Source organism: Anabrus simplex, chromosome 6 (genome assembly GCF_040414725.1).
Source record: "Anabrus simplex isolate iqAnaSimp1 chromosome 6, ASM4041472v1, whole genome shotgun sequence".
NCBI classification, from domain to species: Eukaryota; Metazoa; Arthropoda; class Insecta; order Orthoptera; family Tettigoniidae; genus Anabrus; species Anabrus simplex.
This window is the reverse complement of record NC_090270.1, coordinates 10493370-10519818: the sequence shown is the minus strand read 5'-3', so window position 1 is coordinate 10519818 and position 26449 is coordinate 10493370. Positions and strand designations below refer to the sequence as shown.

Below are 26449 nucleotides of genomic sequence, written 5' to 3'. Positions count from 1 at the left end.
CACTCCATGTCTAAAACACTTCTCACACACGGTCTCTTTTTACTCGGAGAGTAACACGACCAGTGGTGGATAATTCTTTTTGTGCAATGTAAACACTTGAAACACACACACCTGCAAACTCGTTTGTTAGTTTTGCGATACAGTAAAATCTCGCTAATTCGTAGTCGTAGAAACACAAAAATGTGACTTCAAATTACGAGATTTCGAATGAACCGCCAACTCATAATTCAGAAATACCAACCCTTGCTGCGTCACAAAATAATATAAGACCCGTTACTGCAAGCAGTTAACATTGATTCATAGTGTACGAGTTGGCGGGGTAGTATGATCAATTAACACTAGACTGGTAGCTTCAATACTAAGATTTATTAGCTACGCACTAAACTACACAAGACTACACATAACTTTTGCTCATAACACAAGTTCACACAGTTCGCGCGCGCTCTCTCTCCCATCGTTTCTCACTTGTTCTCACACTACACAGTTTTACACTTGGACACAAGGTCCCGCGTCGCATGGCTACACGTTCTCTCCTTCGCCGACAGTCCACACTGTAGCACACTAGTCCGATAATCACGGCAGTTCACACACTTCACTACACTGGCAGTCGCTCACGACTGAACCACACCAACTTCTACCTCAGCCTAACTCTCACTCACTCCAGGCAGGTCGTTCCTCTCTTATATACCTGCGCTGGCTCTTCTAGAATCGTCCGGAGCTGGATGGATCCAGGAACATCGCGAGATGGAACACTCCAGATTAATCGTGGAGTCATTTCCATACTCCTCTGCTACAGGACCGCGAGCGGAACCGAGTGGGGCTGGCCTATCACTTAGCGCTGCTAGTAATGTAATGTAATGTCGTATGGCTTTTAGTGCCGGGATATCCCAGAACGGGTTCGGTTCGCCAGGTGCAGGTCTTTCTATTTGACTCCTGTAGGCGACCTGCGCGTCATGATGAGGATGAAATGAAGACAACACATACACCCAGCCTCCAGGCCATTGGAATTAACCAATTAAGGTTAAAATCCCCGACCCGGCCGGGAATCGAACCCAGGACCCTCTGAACCGAAGGCCAGTACGCTGACCGTTCAACCAAAGAGTCGGACAGCGCTGCTAGTGATTGGCGCAGTTGAACCGTACGGGGTGGGTCTATACGGTGCTGAGCCGGGCCCACTGCCAGTTGACATGGCAGACGCTATAACCATTACAATAGTTTAAATCTTTCAAATGCCATGAGGGAAAAAAAAAAAAAAAAAAAAAAAAAAAAACTATTTCCGAAACGTATCCAACAAGGCACATTTACAGTATTCAAATAATGCACTTGGCTAACTCACTGGCAAACATAACCTCATGCAATGATAGAAAAAAATATTCAAAGACGAGGAGAAATCTATGCTGGCTCCCCTGTGCAAGTGGATTACTGTACTGTATGCATTTCAGATGCTTTGTACTTGCACAGAAAGTAGGAAACACCATGGCTTACTGAACGAGGGGAGGAAGTAGGAAGTCTGTCCGTTCCGTGTGCATTGCAACACTGTACTGTATGATTTCCCGCTATGGCACTTCTATATTTAAAGTTAGAAATTTCATTGTTCCGTATTGAAGAATATTACAGTTAAAATTGAAATAATTGATAAAGAGATTCAACCTATTCAATACAAAAGAATAAGAAATGTAGTAAATTACATTGCCATTCAATAATAAGTAGAAATGGTACCGGTTTCGACCCTAGTCCAGGTCATCATCAGCCGATTAAAACATGAAAAACAATGCATAGGAAAAGAAAATGAAAGATCAAGTACAGTCTGAATCAGTAGAGGAGGCGATATAAAAATGAACGGGGGTAGACACTGTAAAACTCAGAAGAAGTAAAATGCAAGTCACTCAAAAGAAAACAATGCGCAATTCTCTGAGCGGCAGCATGGCACACGCAGCGCTAGGCAAAGTCCCACAATGTTTACGAATAGCGGAGAACAGTTAAATGAGCCAGTTCTTAAACACTGTCAGGCACAAAGTATTCAGAAAACCAGCCCAAACAGCAACCACAATACGACAAGATTCTTCGCACCCTCAAGCACATAAACGTGCTACCTATAACAGCTTAATTTTTCGTGTCTTCAACACCCCTATGATTAAAAGAGATTTAAATAATGAATTGAACACCATCCGTAACATCGCTAAATTCAATGGCTTTAACAACTCCTTCATAAACCGCATCATCAACAAATTCGAACACCGTCCTAAAACCACTTTATCTAAGGACATAACAAAACCCACTGCATTTTCCACTTTCACTTTCACTCAAGGTGCTTATAAAATAACTAATATTTTAAAAAAAACACAACATGAAAATTTTGTTTAGAACTAATAATAGAAATTTGGATATTTTACACAACTCTAAATCACTAAATAAATCTAATGCTTTTTCTAAATCCGGAGTGTACAGATTCAAATGCAACAATTCCTCCTACATCGGACAAACCGGCCGCAACTTCAATATCAGATACTCCGAACATATCAACGCCATTAAATACAATAGATTCTCCACCATAGGACAACACATACAAGACTCCAAGCATAGTTTCACCAATATTGAAAAAGACATGAAAATACTTAAAAATCATAAACAAAGGCCCCTTCTTAAACACTACTGAAAATTGCTTTATTCACCTTGATCAATACTTCAACCCTAATTTCAACTTAAACGATATTTCTGAAAAACCCAACATCCTTTTCAACTTCCTAATTCTTCTCAAAAATTCTGAATTTCAAAACCCCAATTCTATTTTCCATGCCTTACAAAGTTCCTACCCACATTTTCTACCTTCAATAACCCACCCTAAACTACCCCTCCATCTATCTCCCTATGTTATCCTTCCTCAACACCATTTAATTTTAATTTCTTTTATTCTTATCTTACTCCACTATTCCTCTCCCTCCATTAATTTATTCTATCTTTTCTTTTTTTTTTTTAAAAGGATCTACTCGTCTTCAACTCCTGCACGATTATGGATCTTCGTATGTGTTCGATTGTGATTTGACCTGACAGTGTTTAAAAACTGGTTCATTTAACCATTCTCCGCTATTCGTAAACATTGTGGGACTTTGCCTAGTGCTGCGTGTGCCATGCTGCCGCTCAGAGAATTGCGCACTGTTTTCTTTTGAGTGACTTGCATTTTACTTCTTCTGAGTTTTACAGTGTCTACCCCCGTTCATTTTTATATCGCCTCTTCTACTGATCCGGACTGTACTTGATCTTTCATTTCCTTTTCCTATGCATTGTTTTTCATGTTTTAATCGGCTGATGATGACCTGGACTAGGGTTGAAACCGGTACCACTTCTACTTATTATTAAATAGGAATGTAATTCACTACATTTCTTATTCTTTTGTATTGAATAGGTTGAATCTCTTTATCAATTATTTCAATTTTAACTATGGCACTTCTGTCGTAATTCAGAAATATCAACCCTTACCGCGTCACAAAATATTCTAAAACCCATTAATGCATGCATTCACCTTGATCCACAGTTTCAATCTTTCAAATTCCATGGAAAAAAACTATTTCCAAAATGTATCCAACAAGGTGCATTTACACTATTCAAATAATGCACTTGGATAAATCACTGGCAAAGAGCCTCATGCAACGAAAGGAAAAAAAGGAAAAAAAAGATTCAAAGACAAGGACAAATTATGCTGGCTCCCCTGTGCAAGTGCCTTATTTTTTGGATTACTGTACTGTTTGCATTTTTAGATGCCTTGTACTTGCGCGGAAACATAGTGGCTCATTGAACTTTCCTATGACGAGGGGAGGAAGTCTTTCGCTTCCGTCTGCATTGCAACACAGTAGAGCAGGGCCATCCAGTCATTGCGCTCTGGGAGCACTGGGGAGTCCGACCAGCACTCCTTCCCCTACCACCACTACACTGTGGCAACGAGGAGACCTGAGACAGACGGACGATGTTCGGACCGCGCTGACTAGATACGTACGTACAATCGTGTGGCCAACGGCTTTTGTGGGATTGTTGACATCGTACTGATAGGGCTGTTTTGCCATAACAAATATACTCCATATACAAATCGAATGGTACTCCGGTGTACGGAATGTGCAGGAAACGAATTTAAATGTTAAGTAAAGAATAATGGAATTTATTTAAAACTGAAATTTGAACATATCTGAGAGGAAAATTCTACAAAATTTTACCAATATGAACACACAATACAGACCTTGAGTGACTTTGGCTCAGTCGTCTTTATGAGCTTTTAGTTTTGGAGCAAAAAATATTCTCCAAATTGGGTACAATATTTCTGCACACAGCTATTCTTAAACAATATCGCAAGTTTCTATCGCTCATTGTAAGCTTAAGAAAGGTAAAATGCTTACAAATGTACGTTGAGCTGAACACTGACAGAACTTAACATGCATGTTTATACAAAAGGGGGTATTCTTCTTGTGGAAAGATGCTGTAAAATTCTTTTAAACTTCATGACATTAGCAGTCTTTAAGAGAAACACTGCACTGCAGTTCAATCAACTTTAATTGAAATAGCTGTGGAACACTGTCTGCATTAAGAGAAAATGTTCGAACAAATACATGTAACACAGCTTGGAGTTCTGATAATTCTGAAAATCTCTTTTCAAATTGTTCTTCTAATTGGCAAATTACTTGCAAGTACTCATCATAGTCGACAACACCTTCTTTCACCGTTTCAAGCAATGGAAAATGTCATGTGTTCCATGCACGCAACTGGTTTTCCCACAAAATCAATTTTTTTTGACCGCTTTAATTTTTTCCACCAAATCGCTGATATTGTGATTTTCGCCCTGAAGCGAAGTGCACAAAGTATTCCAGATGGGCAGTAATGTCACTTACAAATGCCAAGTCCGCCACCCACTTAGGATCACGCGAAAGAACTTTGGGCCGCTCAAGCAAAAAACACGCTGAAGCACCGTCGCCTTGGTCAGCCATCTTACTTCTGCAAGGTACGGGATATTCGGATACTCCGCTTCGACGTTATCCGAGAAATCTTTCATGGGAGCACAACTGTTCCCATTATATCTTTAAACTTGGCGACTATTGCACTGATTGCCTCCTGGTATATCAAGCAATGGATATACTGGCAATCTCAGCCATTTTTAATTTTACATAGCTGAGGAACCCCGTGAGTAGACCACGTAAAGCAGGAGCTCCATCCGTCGTTACACCCGTCAACCGCTCCCATTTTAATCCCATTGACTCAGAAACACCTTGGAACATATCGAAACCGGCAGTGATGTCATTGAGAGCTACCAAGTTTAGGAAATCCTCGGTGACTCAGATCGTCATCCACTCCCCGAATTAAAATAACGAGCTGAGCTGTGTCCGCAATGTCGGTTGATTTGTCGAGGGCGATGGAGAAAAAGATACAAAATTTGCTGCCGTCTCCATTAATTGCTGTTCCATATCAATGGCCATGTCGTCTATTCTGCGAGCCACAGTTTGAGGAGAAAGAGATTTTGTCAAATTTCTCTACTAGCTCCATAGGACAATACAAGCTGCTGCGTCCATTAGGCACTCCTTGATTAAATTTCCCAGCTTTGGCAATTCACATCAAACATTTGTAACTTGCTCGTAAAATGGGTTCACCAACCTCACTCTTCTCTATCTCCTGTCAGGCAAGTCACAATTTTAGTGTTCTTCAGATAATTAAATAATTTCTTCATTCCCATTTTAAAATTAAAACAATAATACTTAGTATTGCTTGAAATTTTCTTTCAATTCTTCCAACTTCGATTGGCGACTGGCGTCTGTCAAATCACCGTAATCATCCCTGTGGTGCCGTTCCAAATGGTGGTGTTTTTTTTTTAACAAATTAAATCTCAATGGCACACTAAACAATTGGCATGCCCTTTATAAGCTGTACAGAAACTTCCCAGTCTGCTTTAAAGGCGGCTGCTGCTTCACCACTCCTTTTTCTTTTGTATGATATTCAGTCATGACAACTGAGAAACTGGTTTAGTTACACACTGTCAACAAAGTGCATTGGATAGACTAGGCATCGTCTGTTCACTTTGGCGCGGCGGGCAAACCGCTAGCGCTAGCGCTTAGGGAGTGCTGTGTGGATGGCCCTGCAGTACAGTGACCCCATCTCTTTTAAAACTGTAAGTCCATTTGATCTTTGCATTAAAAAAGAAAGCTGCAGTTTCATCAGCATTGACAATGTTCGATGCGCACGAATTGATTATAATTATCAGTTATGCTTTTTCGCCAACTGTCAGCATCGCCAGTGTTCGCAGATTCTGTTTCTTCGCACACTGCCTGCTGCGTGATATTGTGGCGATCCTTAAAATGCTGAATAGTAACAAATTACAATTTCTCTCAAACTTAGCAAATATGAAGCACACTGAAGCAAGAGAAAGTGCGGAAAACTACCTCTGCACAATCTGGAAGACGCGTTCTATCATGACGCGGAGAACATTTGAATTCAAATTACTCTGTAAAAACTATTTTTTTAAATGTAAAGGCAGTTTTCAATTAAAAGTCTGAATTGCTTTCCATTTAAGTATGACATATGGGGGCAGTTTTCTTCCATCTGCAGTCACACAAAGCACAACTGTACACCCAACACAGAAAACTACGTGAAGCAGGAGCGTGTTGCAACCTTGACGTAAATAAAACCTGCACCCCAATTTCGTGCATTTTTAAAAAAAAAGTATGCGGGGATTATTCGCGTAAATACGGTATTTGTGGTTCGCAACCAATTACACAACGGAGAGACCTCCCGAGTTTGAAGTGCCTGCAAAATATTGTCTTCAAACAAGAAACTGTAAATAACAACGTGGCCTTAAAGTGCATATTCGTTGCCTGCGGTGTTTTTATCATGCGATTAATGCACCTTATTTGTTTCACATTCATTCCCGGCGTGCAGTGACCTGCCTGCAAATCCACTCCACCATGCGAGCGAGCAAGATAGGATTGTCCAGTAGCTGCATTGTCACACTCCTACCAGTTCGAAATGGCAGCTAATTTTTTATAGATCATCATTTTATGGTCCCTTCATCCTCTGCAATGTCAGTTGATAATTCCTTTGTAAGAGAGAGGTCTGTGGAACAAAGAAACTCTATCAAGCGTTTGAGTCAAAGACAGAAGAAAATCGAAAGGCATATCATGAAGCCAGAAATTCAACAATGAATGCAGTTGCAAGAGCTAAAGCTAAATTTTCCATATTTGCCAACGAGTTACCAGTAAGAGGGAATGTGGCCCTTTTTTCTTTTAAAAGATAATCTCGATTAAATCTACGAGAAACAAGATACACCAGCTGGCGAACAAAGTATCTACAGACTAGATAAACAGCAGCATAGAAGTAGAACCAACATCAAAATGTTTTATAGAATCAATGATGAGAACAGTATGCTCCTTATAGAAGTTGCAGACCGGACTTTCAGCTAAGTAACATTGTGCAGCTCAGTTCATCGACCAATCATACAGATAACGAAGACAGAAGGGACAAGAGCCGTGGGAAGGCAACAGGACCAGATGATCTGCCTGCCACGTGAATGGTTCCAATCTGGGAAACAGGTGTATCACCTGATACACCTCCTCTGACATAATATGAATATATTCAAACACATGATTGACAACAGGTTAAGGAAACTGTCCATATTAAAAAGACGCAACGTGGTTGAGTGCGGACTCTATTCGTGCTGCTTGTTTACTCACAGAAAGGACAATTTTTCCTCAATTTGCTTCACGTTGCGCTGACACAAGATAGGTCTTATGGAGACGATGGGATAGGAAAGAGCTAGGAATGTGAAAGGAGTGGCCGTGGCATTTCCCTGGTGTGTAAATCAGAAACCATGGAAACCTCCTTCAGGGCTTACATTATTCCAAGTTTCCACCTATTCAATACTCATTTATTGTAACTTAAAAAAGTTACATACTAGTTTCGGTCTTGTATCAAATATATGCAACTCTTCTTTTACTGAAAATAGTCAGAAAATACTGGGCCCCGTGCTTTCTAGCAGGCCAAAACGAAGAAGAAAAAAAAGTACTGAATAGGTGGAAACCTTTTAGCTCTTGTTTTACATTTTTAGGGTTGTTGAGAGTGGGGTTCGAACCCACCATCTCCTGCTAGCAGCCAGCCACTCACTTGCCTTTCTCAGTGTGGACCAGTGATGAGGTAGAGCACACAATCCAGTGATGAGACTCAAACTAAGGTGCCACTGATTGTGATCGTTTAGTTGGGTACAATGTCCCGCCTGGAGCAAAACCTCCATCTTGTAGTTGGTAAATGCCACTTTTATCTGCTTTGTAAATTGGCTCTGCTGTGACAACATTTGAATTAAAGCGCTCTGACGAATCTCATGATGTCGTTTGGCCACATCTGCCCGTTTTTGGTCAAACCAATTGCAATCTATATCCTCAAATGCTTTTCCATGTAGATGGTCTAGAATTGGAACTGCAGTCTGTTTCTCCTTACTTTCCTGGTAATGTTAACATATGACTTAGTTTTTCTGCCATCTCATTGAGACACATCTAAGTTCAAAGGTGAGTCACTGAGCAGTATGATCTCTGGACCTTAAGTGTGGTCCTTTGATCTGCTGCTAAGAGAAAATTAATGAAACCTTCTAAATATTCCATATTTGCCAACGAGTTACCAGTAAGAGGGAATGTGGCCCTTTTTTCTTTTAAAAGATAAATAGAATTATCTAATAAAATAATAATAATCCTTTCCTTTTCCCTTATGGTGACAGGGTCCATTGTCTCCATTTACGAGGGCGAATCAAAAAGTAGTTACACTTCCACCTACATGTAGGCAACATGGAAATCACCTCCAGCGCTATGACAGCTGCTTGCACCTCCTTGCCCAACACAGGATAATCACATTGCGCTAACTCTGGGCTGTTGCCATACCTCCCACTTGAATCGCTGCAGCAGTTCGAATGTCTCAGGTTTCCCCGCCACTTTTCTTTAATTGCCTTACGCAACCAGTTCAATGTTTGACAATACGAAGCCGAGTCGATCGTTCTGGTTTGAAGATGAGTGTGTGCTGCTGAAGTTGTTAATCTTGAAACCGTTAAAAGCAGGATACACTGGTGTGTAAAAACAGTTGTTGTAGGTGGCCCCCTTCCAGTCTCTGACATCTGATAACTATTGCTGTTGAATGGTTGGGAAGCGTACAGCTTGGCTGCTTGGCGCGTACACTTTTAACATATTAATGCTACACAGTGCTTGGACTCTATGTAAACATTATACAATGATGCAAAGTGTCCCATATGAACGTAGCATGTATACGCAATGAAACAAATGCCCCATATGAGCTCAACATATACCTTCATGAATGTTTATACTATTCATTTGATTCATCAATAGACATTTGCATCTTGGAGTGTAATTTTACCTTCTGTGCAATTAATGTGTTTTACATGGTTTATATTTAATATGTCAATCAACACAGTTTTTAAGTTACCTATTTTACTATTATTATGAACGTAATACGTTTCATTATGTATATGTCAATCTAACTTCCTATACATGTTTCTTCACTTGACAACAGCTGCATTCAAGCATATTACCTTTTTACACCTGACGAATTGATTTAAGAACTTGTTTTATCTGTATAACTTGAAAGGTGATAGTACAAATGTACATAGCAATGTGTTTTACCAGATAATGTAAACTTTTAATGTGTTTCAAATAGTTATCCTTTTATTATTAGTCTTCAAACAAATTTAAATATACGAACAAGATAACCACTCAAAAACATGACTACTTAATGTCATTCAATACAAAATTGTTTTAAATTTGGCAAGGTATTACTACTGAGAATGTGTAGTCTAATGTAAATGTATGACAGCTGAAGATGACTGTGAGGAGTCGAAACCGGTTCTCTTAAAAAAAAAAAAAAAAAAAAAAAAAAAAAAAAAAAAAAAAAAAAAAAAAAAAAAAAAAAATGATCAGGTGGATATCTCTTTCTTTCTATGATATATGATTACTCCACATTCACATACAATATAAATGCCTACAGAATTGCTAATGTCTTCAAAAAACACAATACCATGATTTCTTTTTGAACTAATAATAGAAACCTTGAATTATTACATAAAACAAGTGTCTTTTCTAAATCAGGCGTATACCGTTTTAAGTGCAACAACTGTAACTCTTCTTACATAGGTCAAACTGGTTGTAATTTCAACATTAGGTACTTTGAACACATTAATGCAATAAAATACAACAGATTTTCGGCAGTGGTGCAACATATACATGACACAAAACATATTTTCACAACAATAGACCAGGATATTGAAATTCTCAGCACTCTAAATAAAGGCCCTCTCCTAGACATCACTGAAAACTGTTTTATACACCGCAACCAGTTTTTCAATCCAAATCTTAACCTGAATGATATTTCTGAGAAGCCCAATGCCCTTTTCAATTTTATTATTTCCATTTTAAATAACCTGAAGTCAACAAGCAAGCGTTCAATCTTTCACAATTTACACAATACCCTCTCATGCCACTTCCCCCTTCTACAACACTCCCATGATCCTCCTTCGATAACACCCCCCCCCCCCCTTTTTCCTTTCCCTCCCTCTAATAAGTGCTCATTATTCCCCACCCTTTTCGCTATTTATCATCTCCCATTCATTTATCAATCACCACGGCAAGCTGTTTCGAGTTGAGCCTCACAATGCGATTTCTTTTAAAATTTCTTCCTATTTTTTATATATTTTTATTTGGTTTTATTCTTTTTAATGATTTAAATTATTTTTATAATTTATATATCCGCTTCGAATGGTCGTAATTAAGTCCTACACCGTTTTCCTAAGACTTCAATTACCTCATCTTTTACTCTTCGGCCGGAGAAACAAATGCCTACAAGACCTGCCTAGCAACAACTATACATAACTGCATATCAAGTTCAATTTCATAACAAGTTATCCCTCAAGTTTGCATCTTAGAACAAGTCCTTTAACTCGTTATCGATCTCAAATACAACATCTTGTTACGTCTTCATATGTGAATACGGCAGACCAGGATTGTACTAGAGCTGCTTATGAACTTCAACAACTGCATTTGTTTCGCCACAAAATAGTGTTAAATTTTTGCCTGTGATCATTGTGTTAGTAGTTTTTAGCCCTTTACGACTTAATTGTTGCACTGCTTTGCTCAATGGCTGATGACACTTCAAATGTGTTGAAACCGGTCCCAAATGAACAGGTTGTAACTTCCATCTGGTTCAACTTAACAATGGAGTATTGAAAGGTGGATCCTTCCTTCTATATAATATTGTACATAAGAGTTAGAAAGGTATGATTGTTTATCTCATATCAGAGATTATTTAGCATTGTGTGTTTTGATGTTCTCAATTACTATTAATGTCTGTGGGTCTTACTAATAAAAAGTTCTTATACGGTTGTTTAACACTTGTTTAGTTATACAGTGAATAAACCCTGTATAAGCGTTTCAAGTTTTTCTTACTAATAAACGTGGTATACGCATTGTATTGCTATACAGCACGTATACACTCGTTCTAAGTCGTAGGAATCTCTTCCTGTAGTTCACTGACGTATTTCGCACGTTCACCGCCTTTATGATCGCTTCTGCTGGTTATCTACGAGCAAAACTTTCCGGAAAACTGCGCAGTAGCACGGCGTATCGAAAAGGCAGTTGCAACACAAACTGAGACAGGTGGATATTGTATTGGCTTATATTGATATAAACATCAACATTTCTTCAGCTTGCTTGTGTACTGAACGCCAAAAAAGAAATGGAAAAGCTTAAGATCAATAGCTCCTAACTGAGATAGTACGGAAAATGTAAGCAATTGTAATTGAATCGGAGAGTTAAAAAGGGTACACATTCCAAAATCCTTACTTTTGAGGAGAAAGGAAAACCTGTTTTGCAGCTAAAACAAAGGTTTGATCAAAAAAGTTTCTATTAGGCATTTATACATCATATTTCTGCGTATTCAACTACAAAGTATGGAAATCATATTGCGTACAGTTTTCAAGTTATACCATTTTTTATGTCAAGGAATATGTCCCTTTTTATATCGTACTCAAATTTGAGAAAGATCTTCACAGAGGCAGATAATGTATAATAAACTCGCAATTTCTAAAGTCTATTAAGCAGTAACACATTATTACACAAAAAAAAAGATTTATTTCATAGTTATTCTTTGTCATTCCATCTCTTTAAATATAAATTAAGATGAATTTGTAAAGAACATTGTCTGTTAGTCACATAATACCTGCTCTTCATTTTTTGTCACCTTAAAAGTAATTATTGATGAAAGCAGTTCAGGCAGCTTGACCATGCAAATTGGGAGGTTGGACTACAATTACGATTTCTTCTTCTTCTCTTCTTCTTCTTCTTCTTCTTCGGGAGGTGTGAGACGGCTAGGGCAACAATTCATTAAAATTCAGCCATAGACACCCAAGAGTAGGGTGACCAGATATTCAGAGACAAAAAGCAGGACCTGATCGTGAATATGATCTAGCAGCGAAGTTGATCGCCGATTTTTCTCGTTCCTTTTAAGCGATACCAGGCATAAAAAGCGTACAACGAATCGTATATTATTATATTAACTACAGCATGATAACACTTAAAAACACACTGATTTTTAGATGCTATAAAAAGGAAGTAATATGTTCCAATAACAAAAATGACCAAATTTTATTAACCTACTAACCTATTATGCTATTACATTTGTTTACATTGCAACACACAGTGTTACATTAATGTGTAGCAGTGACAGGCTGTCGTACTTTCCACGCAGTATATCATAAAACTCTACGCAGTTATAATCCAAGTTACACCTAGCGATTAACATGTGTTTTACATTTTACGCTTTAGCCTGGATTTTTCATTTGTCCAAAGATTGATGAAAATATCCGTTCTGTAGGAGCATTTGTAGCAGGTAAGCTTAACACAAATTCTACAATATCACCGATATTCCTGAAGCCAATATTCCTATCTTCAAAATTAGTGAATATTCCCACCCACCTCAAATGAGTTGGTGTACAAGCCAAATTCCATTCCTTTACTTTAGTAACTGGGACATATTCCCTGACATTAACAATCTCATCAAAAAACATTGTATCACATGTCTTTCCCAGTGTACTTAAGTACATTATCTAATGACCTATGTACATCACTCCATTCAAACACAGACTTAAGATATGTCCAAACTGACACACTGAGTTCAGAAAAATGAAAAGTCCACTGGTCTAAGTATTCCAAGAAAGTAGAGTAAAATATTTCAACATTTTTCTTGAAATGTGAAACAGTAACTAAGCCATAATTGTCAAGGTTCTTTAGTTTAGATTGAACAACTGAGGGTACAAACACACAGTCTAGCCTATTTGAGAGCTTTTTCCTGAGGTCCTCAAGTACGTACCTTACAAGCATCCAACATAACATGTTGCCCCCTAATAACTGAATAACACTGTGAAAAATTGCTGCTTGAGTATGCAAGAAATTCAACCACACCTCAGACAAGGGATCTTCACAGAACTGTTTGATTACAGTTGGACACCTGCTTTATGTTCAACTCGTTGGCTGAACGGTCGGCGTACTGGCCTTCGGTACAGAGGGTCCCGGGTTCGATTCCCGGCCGGGTCGGGGATTTTAACCTTCATTGGTTAATTCCAATGGCTCAGGGGCTGGGTGTTTGTGCTATCCCCAACATCCCTGCAACTCACCCACCACATACAACACTATCCTCCACCACAATAACACGCAGTTACTTACATATAACAGATGCCGTCCACCCTCATCGGAGGGTCTGCCTCACAAGGGCTGCATTCGGCTAGAAATAGTCACACGAAATTATTATATACCTGCTTTGTGATTCAAAGTATGATTTCAGGGCTGGATACAACTTCAGTACTCGTTCAATGGAAGGTAACAAGGAAAGCCACCTTGTTCTACTGAAACCAAGAACTTTGGAATACTCAATTTCGACGAAATCCAAAACTCAATCAAGGAGGCCTCACGTACAGTATATATGTGAAAATATGAGTAGATTTCTGCACTACACTTGGAACACAAACTGGAAGACAGTCCACAGCAGTTTGTATTGCATTGTTGACAATGTGAGCACTGGAACCAACACCAACAATTGATTTTTCAAGAGATTTCTGCACGATGTAATAAACATTAGTATTAGTGTTGTCTGCACAAAGTCAACCACTTTACTTTCAAGATGAAAATCATTTAGCTTTTGCAGGACAAATAACGAAATAATGTCAGCAGTTTCCCCTACCTGTTCTTCAAAATCTAACAATTTTACCTGTACCCGCTTGTTTTAAATAAAATAGCAAACAAGAAGGGGTAAAGTCTGGTGGATTTATGATTTGAAGAGTCTGTGTAGACCGAGACATAGTTCACATTTTTCAAGTCCTTTTTCACTTCAGATATTGCAAATGGACTAATCACATTAGTGACAATATATTTACACTTTGTCTTAGCACACGAATATTTTGGTTCGAAACACTTCTGAAGCAGTTTAGACATGCAAAATGTTTGGTTATGTTTAACAGTATGGAATGCAAACCTGCCTTCAGAAGCTGCCAATTTATGATCAGTGACCCCAGTCCAGCTCCTCGAAAGAAAGTAGTGAGAAATGAGCTGGATGCAGCAGCATTGTCATCGAGTTTGTGCTTCTTAGTATCCAAATGTCGTACAAATTCGCTTTTCCCGCCGTTTGCTTTTGAAAACAAAGCTGAACATTTGGTGCAGCGAACGTCACTTTTCAATTTGTCTGGTAGGCCTACTATAAGTGAGTAGAAAAACTGCAATTCGGCATTTAGTACACATTTACCTTTAATTTTCGGCATGATTACCACGGCTAGCTTAAACCACACTACCTGATCAGTACCGTTGCCTACGTTATACTCAAAGCCGTGAAAGAGCTGTTGTCACAACGCCAGTACACAACTACACTGTTCCAAACTGCTCTTCCCGTCGTGAAGGTAACGACCGCACCGAGACAACCGGAAACGGGAGTGTTTATATTTGAAGCTGTAGCCATCTTAAGTTAAATATTTGTTATTTCTCGTTCCCTTTCATTCGTTTAAAACATTAATAATTACATATACCATATTCTGCAAAAGAAATGAAACCATTTATAATGCAAAAATATTTTGCAGTATTTTTGCAGGATATTTTATAAAAAGCAGGATATTTATACAATTTTCGAGCCTCCTCGCGGACCACAGGATAGGGTGTTAGAAAAGGGAGTATCCTGCGAAAAGCAGGACATCTGGTTACCCTACCCTAGAGAGACTCAGTGACTCTATTGTGCATAACCTAAACAGGCGATACCTAAAATATCGTGCGCTAAATCGTCACAATTGTTCATTATTTCAATCCACTTGAGTCACTGAACTCGTAATTAACACAATTCGTCAAATTACACCACCAATGGTATTCATACGAGTGCATGGAAATACTGTTAAATGCAATGGATTGTCTTACACACTTCTTAAACTACGTCCTGCGACTGTATAACCTGTGTATAACTATTGCCATGCATTAATATTACTGATTATAACAGTCTTATACACGATAGAGCCTATATGCAGTTTATTAGTAACATTTTATGCTGAAGAGGTGTATAAACTTGGTATACACAGCTTCTTAGTAGGACTGCATATAGTTATAAGGGTTTCACATAAACAGTGCATAAACCTTGTACAAAAGTTATACACCGTTTATTAGTAAGACGGTATTATTACTGCTCATTTTCCCCCTCAAGAATATGTGTTTGCGTGCATTTTAATTTATGAAAATCTGGTACTCTTTTTTTCTTGCTAGAGGCTTTACATCGCACCAACACAGATAGGTCTTATTGCGACGATGAGATAGGAAAGGCCTAGGAGTTGGAAGGAAGCAGCCGTGGCCTTAATAAAGGTACAGCCCCAGCATTTGCCTGGTGTGAAAATGGGAAACCACAGGAAACCATGTTCAGGGCTAGCAACAGTGGGATTCCCGGATGTAACTCGCCCAGTGGTACTTTCTTCTTGTTGTGTATAAGTTAGAGCCTAACTTATAAGTATATTATTTCAAGACTAAGAACATGGAACAGACAGACCAATAATGGTCAATTACCCACACACAAATAATGGAGAGTACGTCCAATTTTTCATCTGACGCAAGGTCCCTGAAGTTGTGAGATAACACTTAGCGATTCCTTTCAATCACGATTTAATTCACTAAATTCTTTTCCAGTGAATTTTTATTCTGGAGTTTACTACACGCAGACTATCGCTACACTGGCAAGCTCATCTAATTCATTTCATTTACCACACCAGACACCTTTGAGGGTTCCAACAGGTGCGCGACTTTTTAAGCTGCAGGGAAGGAGAGCAAAACACACACACACAAAAACTGTATATACTATACCTGTTGCTTATCTATGTCTGGAAGCAGTACAAGCAATTCAGGAAAGATGTCAGTGAATGCCTCACATCCTATGGTCTTCATGCAATGATCATAGAAAGTTTGAGCAGATATGCTTCCCTGACGAAATAAGGCAGACATCTGAAGGAATTCATCCATGTTGTCAACATTTCGCTGCACTTTGGTCACCAAGGCTTGGTTACGTCTATCAGAGTCGTGAGGTGGAATAAAGCGATGCAGTTTGTCAGGTAAGATAGAGTAACTCTCTCCACTGCTATTGGTAAATGTCAAACTGTTTGGTTGAGGACGAGCAACAGAATTTAAAGTGACAGAAAAGCCCGGTGGAGGGGATTTGACGCATGGATCACTCACTTCGCTACAAAAACCTGGAGGGGGAGCAGGTGTACTTTTACTAGACTGAGGCAGAAATCCTGGAGGACAGTTCCCAGGCAGCTCGTCCTCATCCTCTTCATCAGAAGCAAGGTTCCCAATCAACAACTCTGATCTTTTGCGCTCCAACTTCCCCTCATTACATTTCAGAATGCCCTGCAGTTTGAGAGCTATCTCCTCTTCTCTGCTTATCGACGGCTTCTTCTTCTTCCCTGCGTCACCCATGCTCGCCTGTTCGTTCACAGCAGAGTTCTTATTAGGCTTCTTCTTCTTTGACCTCACTTTAATATTTCCAACACTATTAGACGGTGTATCATTGGACCAGGAACAGGAAACAGGAATAATCACTGAAGAAGCCTTTTTCTCCACATTGTTCTTGGTGCCAGGTCTAGAACTAAGCGATGGGAAGTCTTCCACTACCTTCTTTGTGGAAGGCTGAGTTCTTGTTTTAACTCCAGTATTTCCATGACTACCTAACCACTGAGACGTTGTAGGAACATTACTTCTCGAATTGGATAACGAAGGGAAATCCTCCTCTAACCGAGGATGAACTCTGAAGTTTTGACTGCTCGACAGACGAGTGGTGAGAGCACCGTTGGGTCGATGGTTAACATGAATGGATACATTGGTGGGAACTTTAGTAGAATTATTTCTAACAACATTTGCAACACCTGCACCAGAACGATCACCTCCACTACTATTAACACTCAAGCGTACAGTTTTGCATCCACTTCCGGCCAAGTCAGAACCTAGCGCGGGAAAATTGGTATCGTTGATTGCTAAAGGCGGCTGCGACTGACGTATGGTCCTGATGGTTAAAGCACTATTATTGACAGCAACCTGGCGAGAGTTAGGTCTCGATGGAGGTGCAGTGCCAGGCACACCTCCATTCAAGGTGGGGAACTCCTCAATACAGTTAGTATTCAAATTGGGTGCGTTGTGAAACACTGCTGAGGTATCTTCAAAATGTTCACTGACGTTTCTACCACCAACAGCCCCTTGCGGTTCTTCCTCCTGCATGGAACGTGGTCGGGGACCTCCTCTGCGTCCGCCGCGAGCTCCATCTCTTCCGTCTCTGGGTCTCGGTGCTAAAGTAAATTCCAGTTCTAGGGTGCGAGCTTGCTTTGCGGCAGCCTTTCCCATGGAGCGACCATGTACAGATGCCCGGTGAGCTAGACAAAACAAGGACGAACAATGTTATCTTTCAGAACAAGAAAGTCTCATTTACAATATGTATGCAAAATTATTCAAAATTATCAATTTTTTAAAAATACCAACAGCATTGCCTGTTCTTTTCTGAATCCATGACATGCTTGTTACAAGCAGAACTATGTCAAACCTGATCATTTCCAAGCTGTAAAGGTATTGGCAAAAGAAAGGACATAGAGGTGTTGGTACCTTAAAACTATACCGTTGCTATCTATAGCAGGTTATCCTACCCGAATCGCAGTGTGCTGAGAGCAACCTAGTGTTCTGTGATCTGGAAAAGGCTTTGGACTCGGTCCCAAGACCACCTATGTGGACAGTGCTTGTCATGGCTCTTCTGCTCAAGTCGTTCATAGAAATATTATCTCTGATCCATTTCCAATCACTCATGGAATGGAACAAGGATGTGTGGTTGCTTGCTGCTATGCTACATGGAACATCTACAGACAACCAAGGTGTAAAGGTCAGATACCGTTTCAACCTGGCTAGACTTCACTCCCAAGAGCTTCTTAAGATTTCCTCCATTACGGAATTGCAGTATGCAGATGACGCTGCCGCAGCTGAGGAGCTGCATCAGTCAGTCACTTCTTTCAAGAGTGCTTGCGATTGTTTTGGGCTCTAAATTAATGTTCATAAAAATCCGAAGTACTCTCACAGCCTGCACATGGGCCAAACCTCCCAGCTTTCAATATCTCTATTATGATACTCCACTGGAGCAGGTTGACCACTTTTTGTATGTAGGAAGTATCCTCTCAACAAATGCTAACTGCCCACTCAGCACCTTACAGTGCATATCAAGATTGTGGTTTACCATGCTTTACGGTTGTGAAATGTGGACCCTCTACCATCAGGAAGCTAGAGCGCCTCACATCAAATGGGAGGACCGGGTCACCAACCTTGCAGTTCTTGAGAAAGCACGTGCTATAAACACTGAGGCTATCATTACTACTAAGCATAGGCTGTTTGTATATTGGAGATGATCTCACAGGGTAACCAACCATTAACACTTTCAACCTGCTCTTAAAAAGTCTCATTTAAACTACATTTTAGGATTAGAAGCCTCCACTGTACCACTGAGTATCATATTTTTATCATCTCAATTTCCTCAGAATTATTAGGCTTATTTATTTTGCTCCACATAATACACAGGGGAAGTTATGTCCACAGCTTCTGAAAGTTCAACTTTCATCAACAATAGAACATATCTAAACATGAAATTTACTGACGTTCACATTACTGAATTGATACATGTCACTTTAGAGTCACTGGTCTTCACAGTGACAAGTCCACTAAATAATCTCGTGATTTGATGACTGAAGTCTTGTGCAATGATGCGATATACGAAATGAGAGAATGCTGGAGCAGTTCTTCCCAATATAAAACACATATTTCTGGGACTCATAGATATCGTGTAGACTACAACTAGCTTATCTACTATTATTTAAACCTCGCTGTTAGTGGAAATGCAAGTGTGTGTATTATTTCCAAATAAGCTTAGAGTGAGAGTCTGTATTATTCTTTCTTTATGTCTCGCTTGCGGTGGAGCAAGTCTTGTGTCTCACCACTCAGCACCGTGTGCCGTGAGCTCGCCGCTAATGCGATTCGATTCCCTCCGACAGTTGAACGAATCTATACACTGCTTCGAAGCATACACTCAGTAGCCAACACTATGAAACAAAAGACAAAAGCTTAATTGATTGGTATAGCAAATTTTGCTGCATGTTGATCCCGTCAATGGGAAACTAGTATTCCAAAACATCTATAGATGTGCCTCGTGCTGGCGGCAGTCATAATGTGTTAAGGAAAACTTCCCCGTGAGCTTAATGTAACTTACCTTTTAAATCAATTTCAGATCGAAATGCAGAAGTGAACTTTTCCTCCACACAGCCTCCTTCCTCACAGAGGTAATGGTCGGCCCGAAAGTGTTCCCTCAGGAAGTCATAGGAACTGAAAAAAAAAAAAAAACAAGCATTGACTTCACAAAAAACTCGCTCATACTAGTACTAGTGTCACCAGTCCAGGATAATTTCAGTTCCCGTAATTTCTTCAGATTGTAAGGCTGTGTTCAAGGTTTAGAAGAGATGTGTGTCAGATCAATCAGTGAGCCAGCACGTACACTATGCAGAATACAGATCGTATGCTATTACACTGCTGATGCTGATAATATAGGCGCTAACCTATTTGAATATACATTAAATGCAGAACCCGTGCTATAGTATTAACATTCATGAACTGAGTAACACATCCAAAATCAGCGCTCGAGCTAGTTGCCTTGTGATGTTGTGAACACCACAGCATGTACACAATTATCAAACTGTGTAATTAATTGGAAAGATTTATATATTTAATTGGTGGTAGGTCATTTTAAATTATGTTTATATAAGGGGCTTTTAGTCATCCATTTCTCATCATCTCATTTCTTTGTTTCATGGCAATAATGAGCTCTGAACCGACTAATTCTTGAGTAAAGTATTACATCACCCGAATTTATAGCTTGCAGTAAATTTCCAGTATCCGAGGTCAGATGACCGGACACAAAATGCTATTATTAGCCCATTACCAGGAAAAAGATATCATCAAGCTTGCAATATTGCTTACCCCACTTCATATTCTGAAGACACAGTTACAACTTGTTAACTCCTACTTTTCAAAGTTCACTACATGATGCTTTGATAGCGCACGTGAATGAACGTTATAGAACAAGATGATGTATATACAGCGAGGGATAGGAGAAGTGATGGAACATCAGATCTTACTGAAACATGTGATATGGTAAATGGAGGGAGATTTTGGAGCCTATATACGTCAACGATAAGAGCTAGAGAGCATCTATCAATCTATCTATCTTTTGGTTAACATCGAAGAAAGTCTTAACTGCGTAGTAGAGACTACTCAAAACTACTCTCACTGAGACCTGCTTATCTCAATGACGAGAGATAACGTCGAGAGACCGGTTTTGACTAGTATAGGACAAGAGATACCTCTGTCATGTATTTAGTTACGCTACAATTCTATAATGATATAGATGTTGATTCCCATAGGGAACCTGAAATATTTGTCCAGAATGAGTAAATTTATAATACCAATATAAATGGTTCATTATTGAACATCATAAATTTTCCAGTTAACTCATTCCTGGTTGGCAGCGTTTTGCCCCAGTGTGCTAAGTTGGGCTCTTCAGTTGGTAAATAGCACACCCACCAAGACGCATGGCTAGCACATACCGTGGAGGCCACTGTCTAGGCTACTTGGAGCCAATGGCAGTGCACTTTGAGAGACTTTAGCTGGAAAATTTATAATGTCCAATAACGGACCATTTATATTGGTATTACAATTCTATAACACGGAAGAATACAAGTGTATTCTCTCCATGAACATAACCCAAGGTGGTTTTTGATATTGAAATTAGGGCTCATTGCCACATTATATAATGAGTATCATAGGAAGTGTTAAAGTCAGGAAAGTCATAGTCCAATTAGTGGGCTACGCACGAATCAGAAATAGGACTGGTACTTACAAGAGAGATGATGCCTGTAGATAGATAGATAGATAGATAGATAGATAAAGCCTTTATTTTCTGTGGCGAAGTTGGGGCTCTTGGCCCTTTCTTACACTTAACCACACACATATTGTTATTATTCCATATAATGACATTGATTAATTTAAAATACCATGAACTACAAATAACACTAATTTTTAAGACAAAAGTATGAATATATACACGCAAAGAAGAAAGAAAAGTAACTGCCTACATAGCCTAATACAGGTTTGAAAAAAAAAAATCAATACATCATCATCATCCTAAACCATCTCCAAACGAAAGAAATACGAATGTAAAAAATACTAGTAAGCTTAATAAAAATATTACATGAAATTTAACTGAATGTATCCTTGCAAGACTAGATCTAAGATAAATACTGCACTTACTACTAGCTATTTTTAGGCTACTTCTACTTCGTAAATACAATATGGATGTTTTTAATTTAATTTACATTATCATATTAAACCAATATTTAATTTATTGTGCAATAATCTCATATCATTTTCACACACAATCACTCGTTCCACTCATACAGGTACTGTACCTTGCTGGAAGCACTTAACGAGGAACTGCTGGTAGGAGGTTTTAAATATACTTTTTGATGCAGCATCCTTGATGTCTTTGGGAAGAGCATTCCACCATCCCGAAGCGGTGATAGTAAATGATCGATGGTATGTGGTTGTTCGGTGGACAGGTATTTCTAGGAGGGACACTGAGCGAGTATCGACTAGGTGGAAAATAAATAAATACTTAATTGTGAATCTATTGAAGTGCGATACGGACCATGAAACTGATTTTATGTAATATTATGGAGATGTAAAGAACCAAGGTGACGAAAATTGCTGGAGAGATAAGCAGGGATGTCTTCCGAAAGTACCTGGTACACAAGAGTATTTGCATGTAGTTTACGCCTGTCGTCTAGTCGTAACCAAGATAATTGTTTATAGTAGGGAGAAACTCGAGCGTCATACCGTAAATCCATAGCATATCTAAGACAAACATTTTGAGTGCGTTGTAGTTTCAAGCTTAATTCATTTGTTATATCCGTAAGAATTACATCACAGTAGTCAAAAATGGGAAATAATAATGACCGAACAAGTTGAATTTTTAGTGATCGAGGGAATACATTTCTGAACCGTTTTAAAGGGTGCAAGCCACAATAAACCTTTTTGCAGATATTCTTAACTTGCGCTGACCAGTTTGGAGTTTCCGTTATAATAACACCACGGTTAGAAACCGATTCACAATAAGGTATAACAGTATTATTTCAAGTTACGGGAGGAATGCAATTTTGTTTTAAAATGTGAAGATTCTTTGATGTACCGATGATAATGGCTTGTGTTTTATGGGGGTTTAATTTAAGGTTGTTTATAATTGCATAGCTATTAATTTGCTCAAGGTCAGCGTTTACATTACATATTGCTTGTTGTATATTATTAGTTCTAGTGTGGTAATAAATTTGCAGATCATCAGCATAAAGATGGTACTTGCAGTGCTTAATTGATCTGGTGATATCATTTATATATAAAGTCAATAGGAGAGGGCCTAGGACTGACCCTTGTGGAACACCAATATTTTTGGTTCGCCAAATTGATTTATTATTATTTGCAACCACACACTGCTGGCGGTTTGTTAGGTAAGAAACAAAAAAGTCCAGCACTTTCTGGCTAAAGTTTAAGGACTGTAATTTGGGAAGAAGCAACCTAGGATCAACAGTATCAAATGCGCTACTGAAATCTAAAAGAGTAAGTATTGTCACGTGTTTGTTGTCCATTGCATATCTAATGTCATCTGTCACTTTCAGCAGAGCTGTCATGGTACTATGTTTTTTCTTAAAGCCTGATTGGTAAGAGTCGAGTAAAGCATATTTATGTAAGTATGTAAGGATTTGCTCATGTACCAGGCGTTCCAGCACTTTGGACAGGGGTGGTAGGATAGAAACTGGTCGGTAATCTGAAGGAATACTGGGTCCATCCTTTTTTGGGATTGGGATGACGAGGGCATCCTTCCACGCCGTAGGGAAAATTCCTTGGGTTAAACAGTAGTTAATAATGTGTGTTACGATCGGCAGAATGGCGCCAATGATATATATGTAGAAAGACAGAGGTATGCCATCGTGTCCAGCAGCATTTGATCTGAGAGAATACATAACTCGTTCTACGTCATTTATACCAACCTCTTTAAACACAAATGTATCTTGAATTGGCATAAAATGAATATTATTATTATTACTGTTATAAAAATTATTATTATTATTATTATAATTATTATTATTATTATAATTATTATTATTATTATTATTATTATTATTATTATTATTATTATTTGCTCTTACAGTGGATTCGGCCGACGTGAAGTGTAAATTTACGTCATCAAGGGATACATTCGGCGCCTGCTTTAATAACTTTCGGCCTATACCCATCATTCGTAATTGTTTCCATATTTCTGTCGAGTTCTTGCATTTCAATACTTGACATATGTGTTTACATTTACTGTTTCTGATTAACTGTTTAACCCTGTTGCGGAGAATGCGGTAATTTTCAAAGTCATTAGCATTACCTCTTCATTGAAACCTTCTGTACCATGAGTCACGCTTTGCCATTTCTGATTTAATCTCAAGTCAACCACGGAGAAGGTGGTCGAGTCACCCGGATCTCTTTCTTGGGAGCAAATTTGTCATACAGTTCTAACACCAGATCAGATAGTTTATTTATTTTTACGTCAATATCATCCATGTGTAAAATATCGTTCCACAGCAGATAATATGCTTCGTGTCGTATTCTTTCCTTGTCCAGATTTTTTATACCCCTGCATGTTATATATTTAGTTTCATATTTTGGCATCTTTAATGAATAGCAGACATATATTAGATCATGAGTAGAAATACCTGGCACTGCAAGCTGTCCGTGATTTAAAACTTTCTGAGTATTGTTAGTTATGATCAAGTCAATCAAAGTATGAGTCGTCCGGTTTACTGTATGTAGGTGATTTGTAGCATTTAGAGGTACGATGTTTAGGTCTAAGCTAAAGAACATATTTTGTAAATGTAAGGAGTCGTTTGTCGCAGTCAACAGATTTGTATTAAAATCTCCAAGTATAATTATATTTTCGTACAGTGGAATTAACTTGGCTAAGCAAATTTCAAGGTCTGATATATGTCTTACGTCTGGGGGTTTATAAACTACTCCGATCAATACTTTTTGATTGTTAGCCAAAACTTCAATAAACATAAACTCGGGTCGATTGGGAATCGTCTGGTCTGAAGTAGCCACTATTTTACTTTTGAGATCATTACGACAGTATATAGCACACCCTCCCCCTATACGTTTTCTTCGGTCTAGACAATGTGAAAGTCATGTTATTTAATTCAACTAGGCCCGAGTTTAGTGAGGGTTGTAACCAAGTCTCAGTTACACATATGCAGTGCAAGGTATTACTATCATGAAAGAGGGATTGTATTTGGTCAATGTGAGCCATTAATGATTACGCGTTAATATGACAACACTGTAAGGCTCGCCGATATCTTGAAAGACTTTCCCTGAGAATGTATCCCGCTGACGCTGTTGAAGGGTAGGGTGAGGGGGGCAACTTAGGAGCGGGTGGGAGCGGGTCACTGACATCAAGGTCACTACAATCAGTAGAAATAGCACTTGTATTGTGACTAGCCATTATCTAGAAAATACTTCTGCTTACTCACCTTGTTTTCTCCACAAGTACTTCCAGGAGCACAATCACATTCACTCACACACATACACGCACATTTACTTAAAACTACAATATTATCCATTAATGTCATCTCAGTAATGAGTCCATATCAATGCTCACTCGTGTTTTACATTAAACTAACAAGTTGTACCATTGTAGTAATTAACACCTTTCGTCCATTGTCACATAGCACAACAATGCGACCGTCCTGGCTCCAGACACAATTTAAGCCAAAGTGATCTCGTGCACGATTTAAAATGTTTTTCCTGGTACCCGTGAGCGATTCCATCAGGAGAAGGTATGAGAGGTCCATCAAACATCAGCTGCTACATCGAACGTGTCCAGATAACAGAATCTACAAACGGTGAGCTAATGGCATAAATTACTGCAAGTCTTCTGTAACAGTTAATTTTCTTAAATTTTATTTCATTCAATTTTTCTTTTGTTTCCGTAAGTTCAGTTTTCGTAAATACGCCGTCACATTATTCATCCTAATACATAGTTATTTTAATTGGTAATTTCATAAACTCTTATTAATGATCCTTAATTTCCAAGTTAGTGTGTAGTTAATGGTTAGCATTCTGTCACACCACCTCTGGGAGTATTTAGAGTCTCATTACTGGCCATCATTGGCCAGTAATTCTCCAGACAGGTCTGTTCATACCCATTATCCTCTCCTACCCGAGACCACGATGGAACTTCAACAAAGCAAATTGGACAGAATTTTCAAAGCAGACTGACTCCAATATAAGATGGATAAAACCCACTTTCAACAACTACAGCAGATTTATTGGTATACTATAAGGTGCAGCAAAATGATGCATACCAAGAGGTTACCGCAAAGATTTACATCCCTGGCTGGAATGAAGACAGCAAAAAGTTTCTCAAGGAATATGAAGACAATGGTGATCCTGCAACTGCCTCTGTCCTTTTAAAATCACTAAATGAAAACCGACAAAATAAATGGCAAGAAACCATAGAATCCTTGGACCATACTCACTCCAGCAGAAAAACCTGGTCCTTAAGCCAAAAACTGGATACAACAAAAAATACCATCCGGCCAAAATGTAACATAAACTTATATGATATGGCCAAACACATAATCACTACCTCCAGGTCAAAAAAAGGAAAAACATATAATAGAAGTCACACAACAATTGAATGAAAGGAAAAGGTCAGTTCCACAACCATCAGAGTTCTCTGCCCTATTTCAACTACA

At 38.8% G+C, this 26449-nt stretch overlaps 1 protein-coding gene across 2 annotated transcripts in view; it reads right to left on the bottom strand.

The window, feature by feature from the left end:
- Positions 1 to 26449, bottom strand: part of LOC136876032 (E3 ubiquitin-protein ligase ZNF598) — a 210503-nt gene that overhangs the window by 55175 nt on the left and 128879 nt on the right. For both annotated transcript variants that reach the window (XM_067149643.2, XM_067149644.2), the window contains 2 exons: positions 19819 to 19931; positions 16392 to 17950 (listed from right to left, as the gene is read on the bottom strand). In XM_067149643.2, coding sequence (XP_067005744.2) covers positions 16392 to 17950; positions 19819 to 19931 — 1672 coding nt within the window. The remainder of the gene's footprint in view (positions 1 to 16391; positions 17951 to 19818; positions 19932 to 26449) is intronic.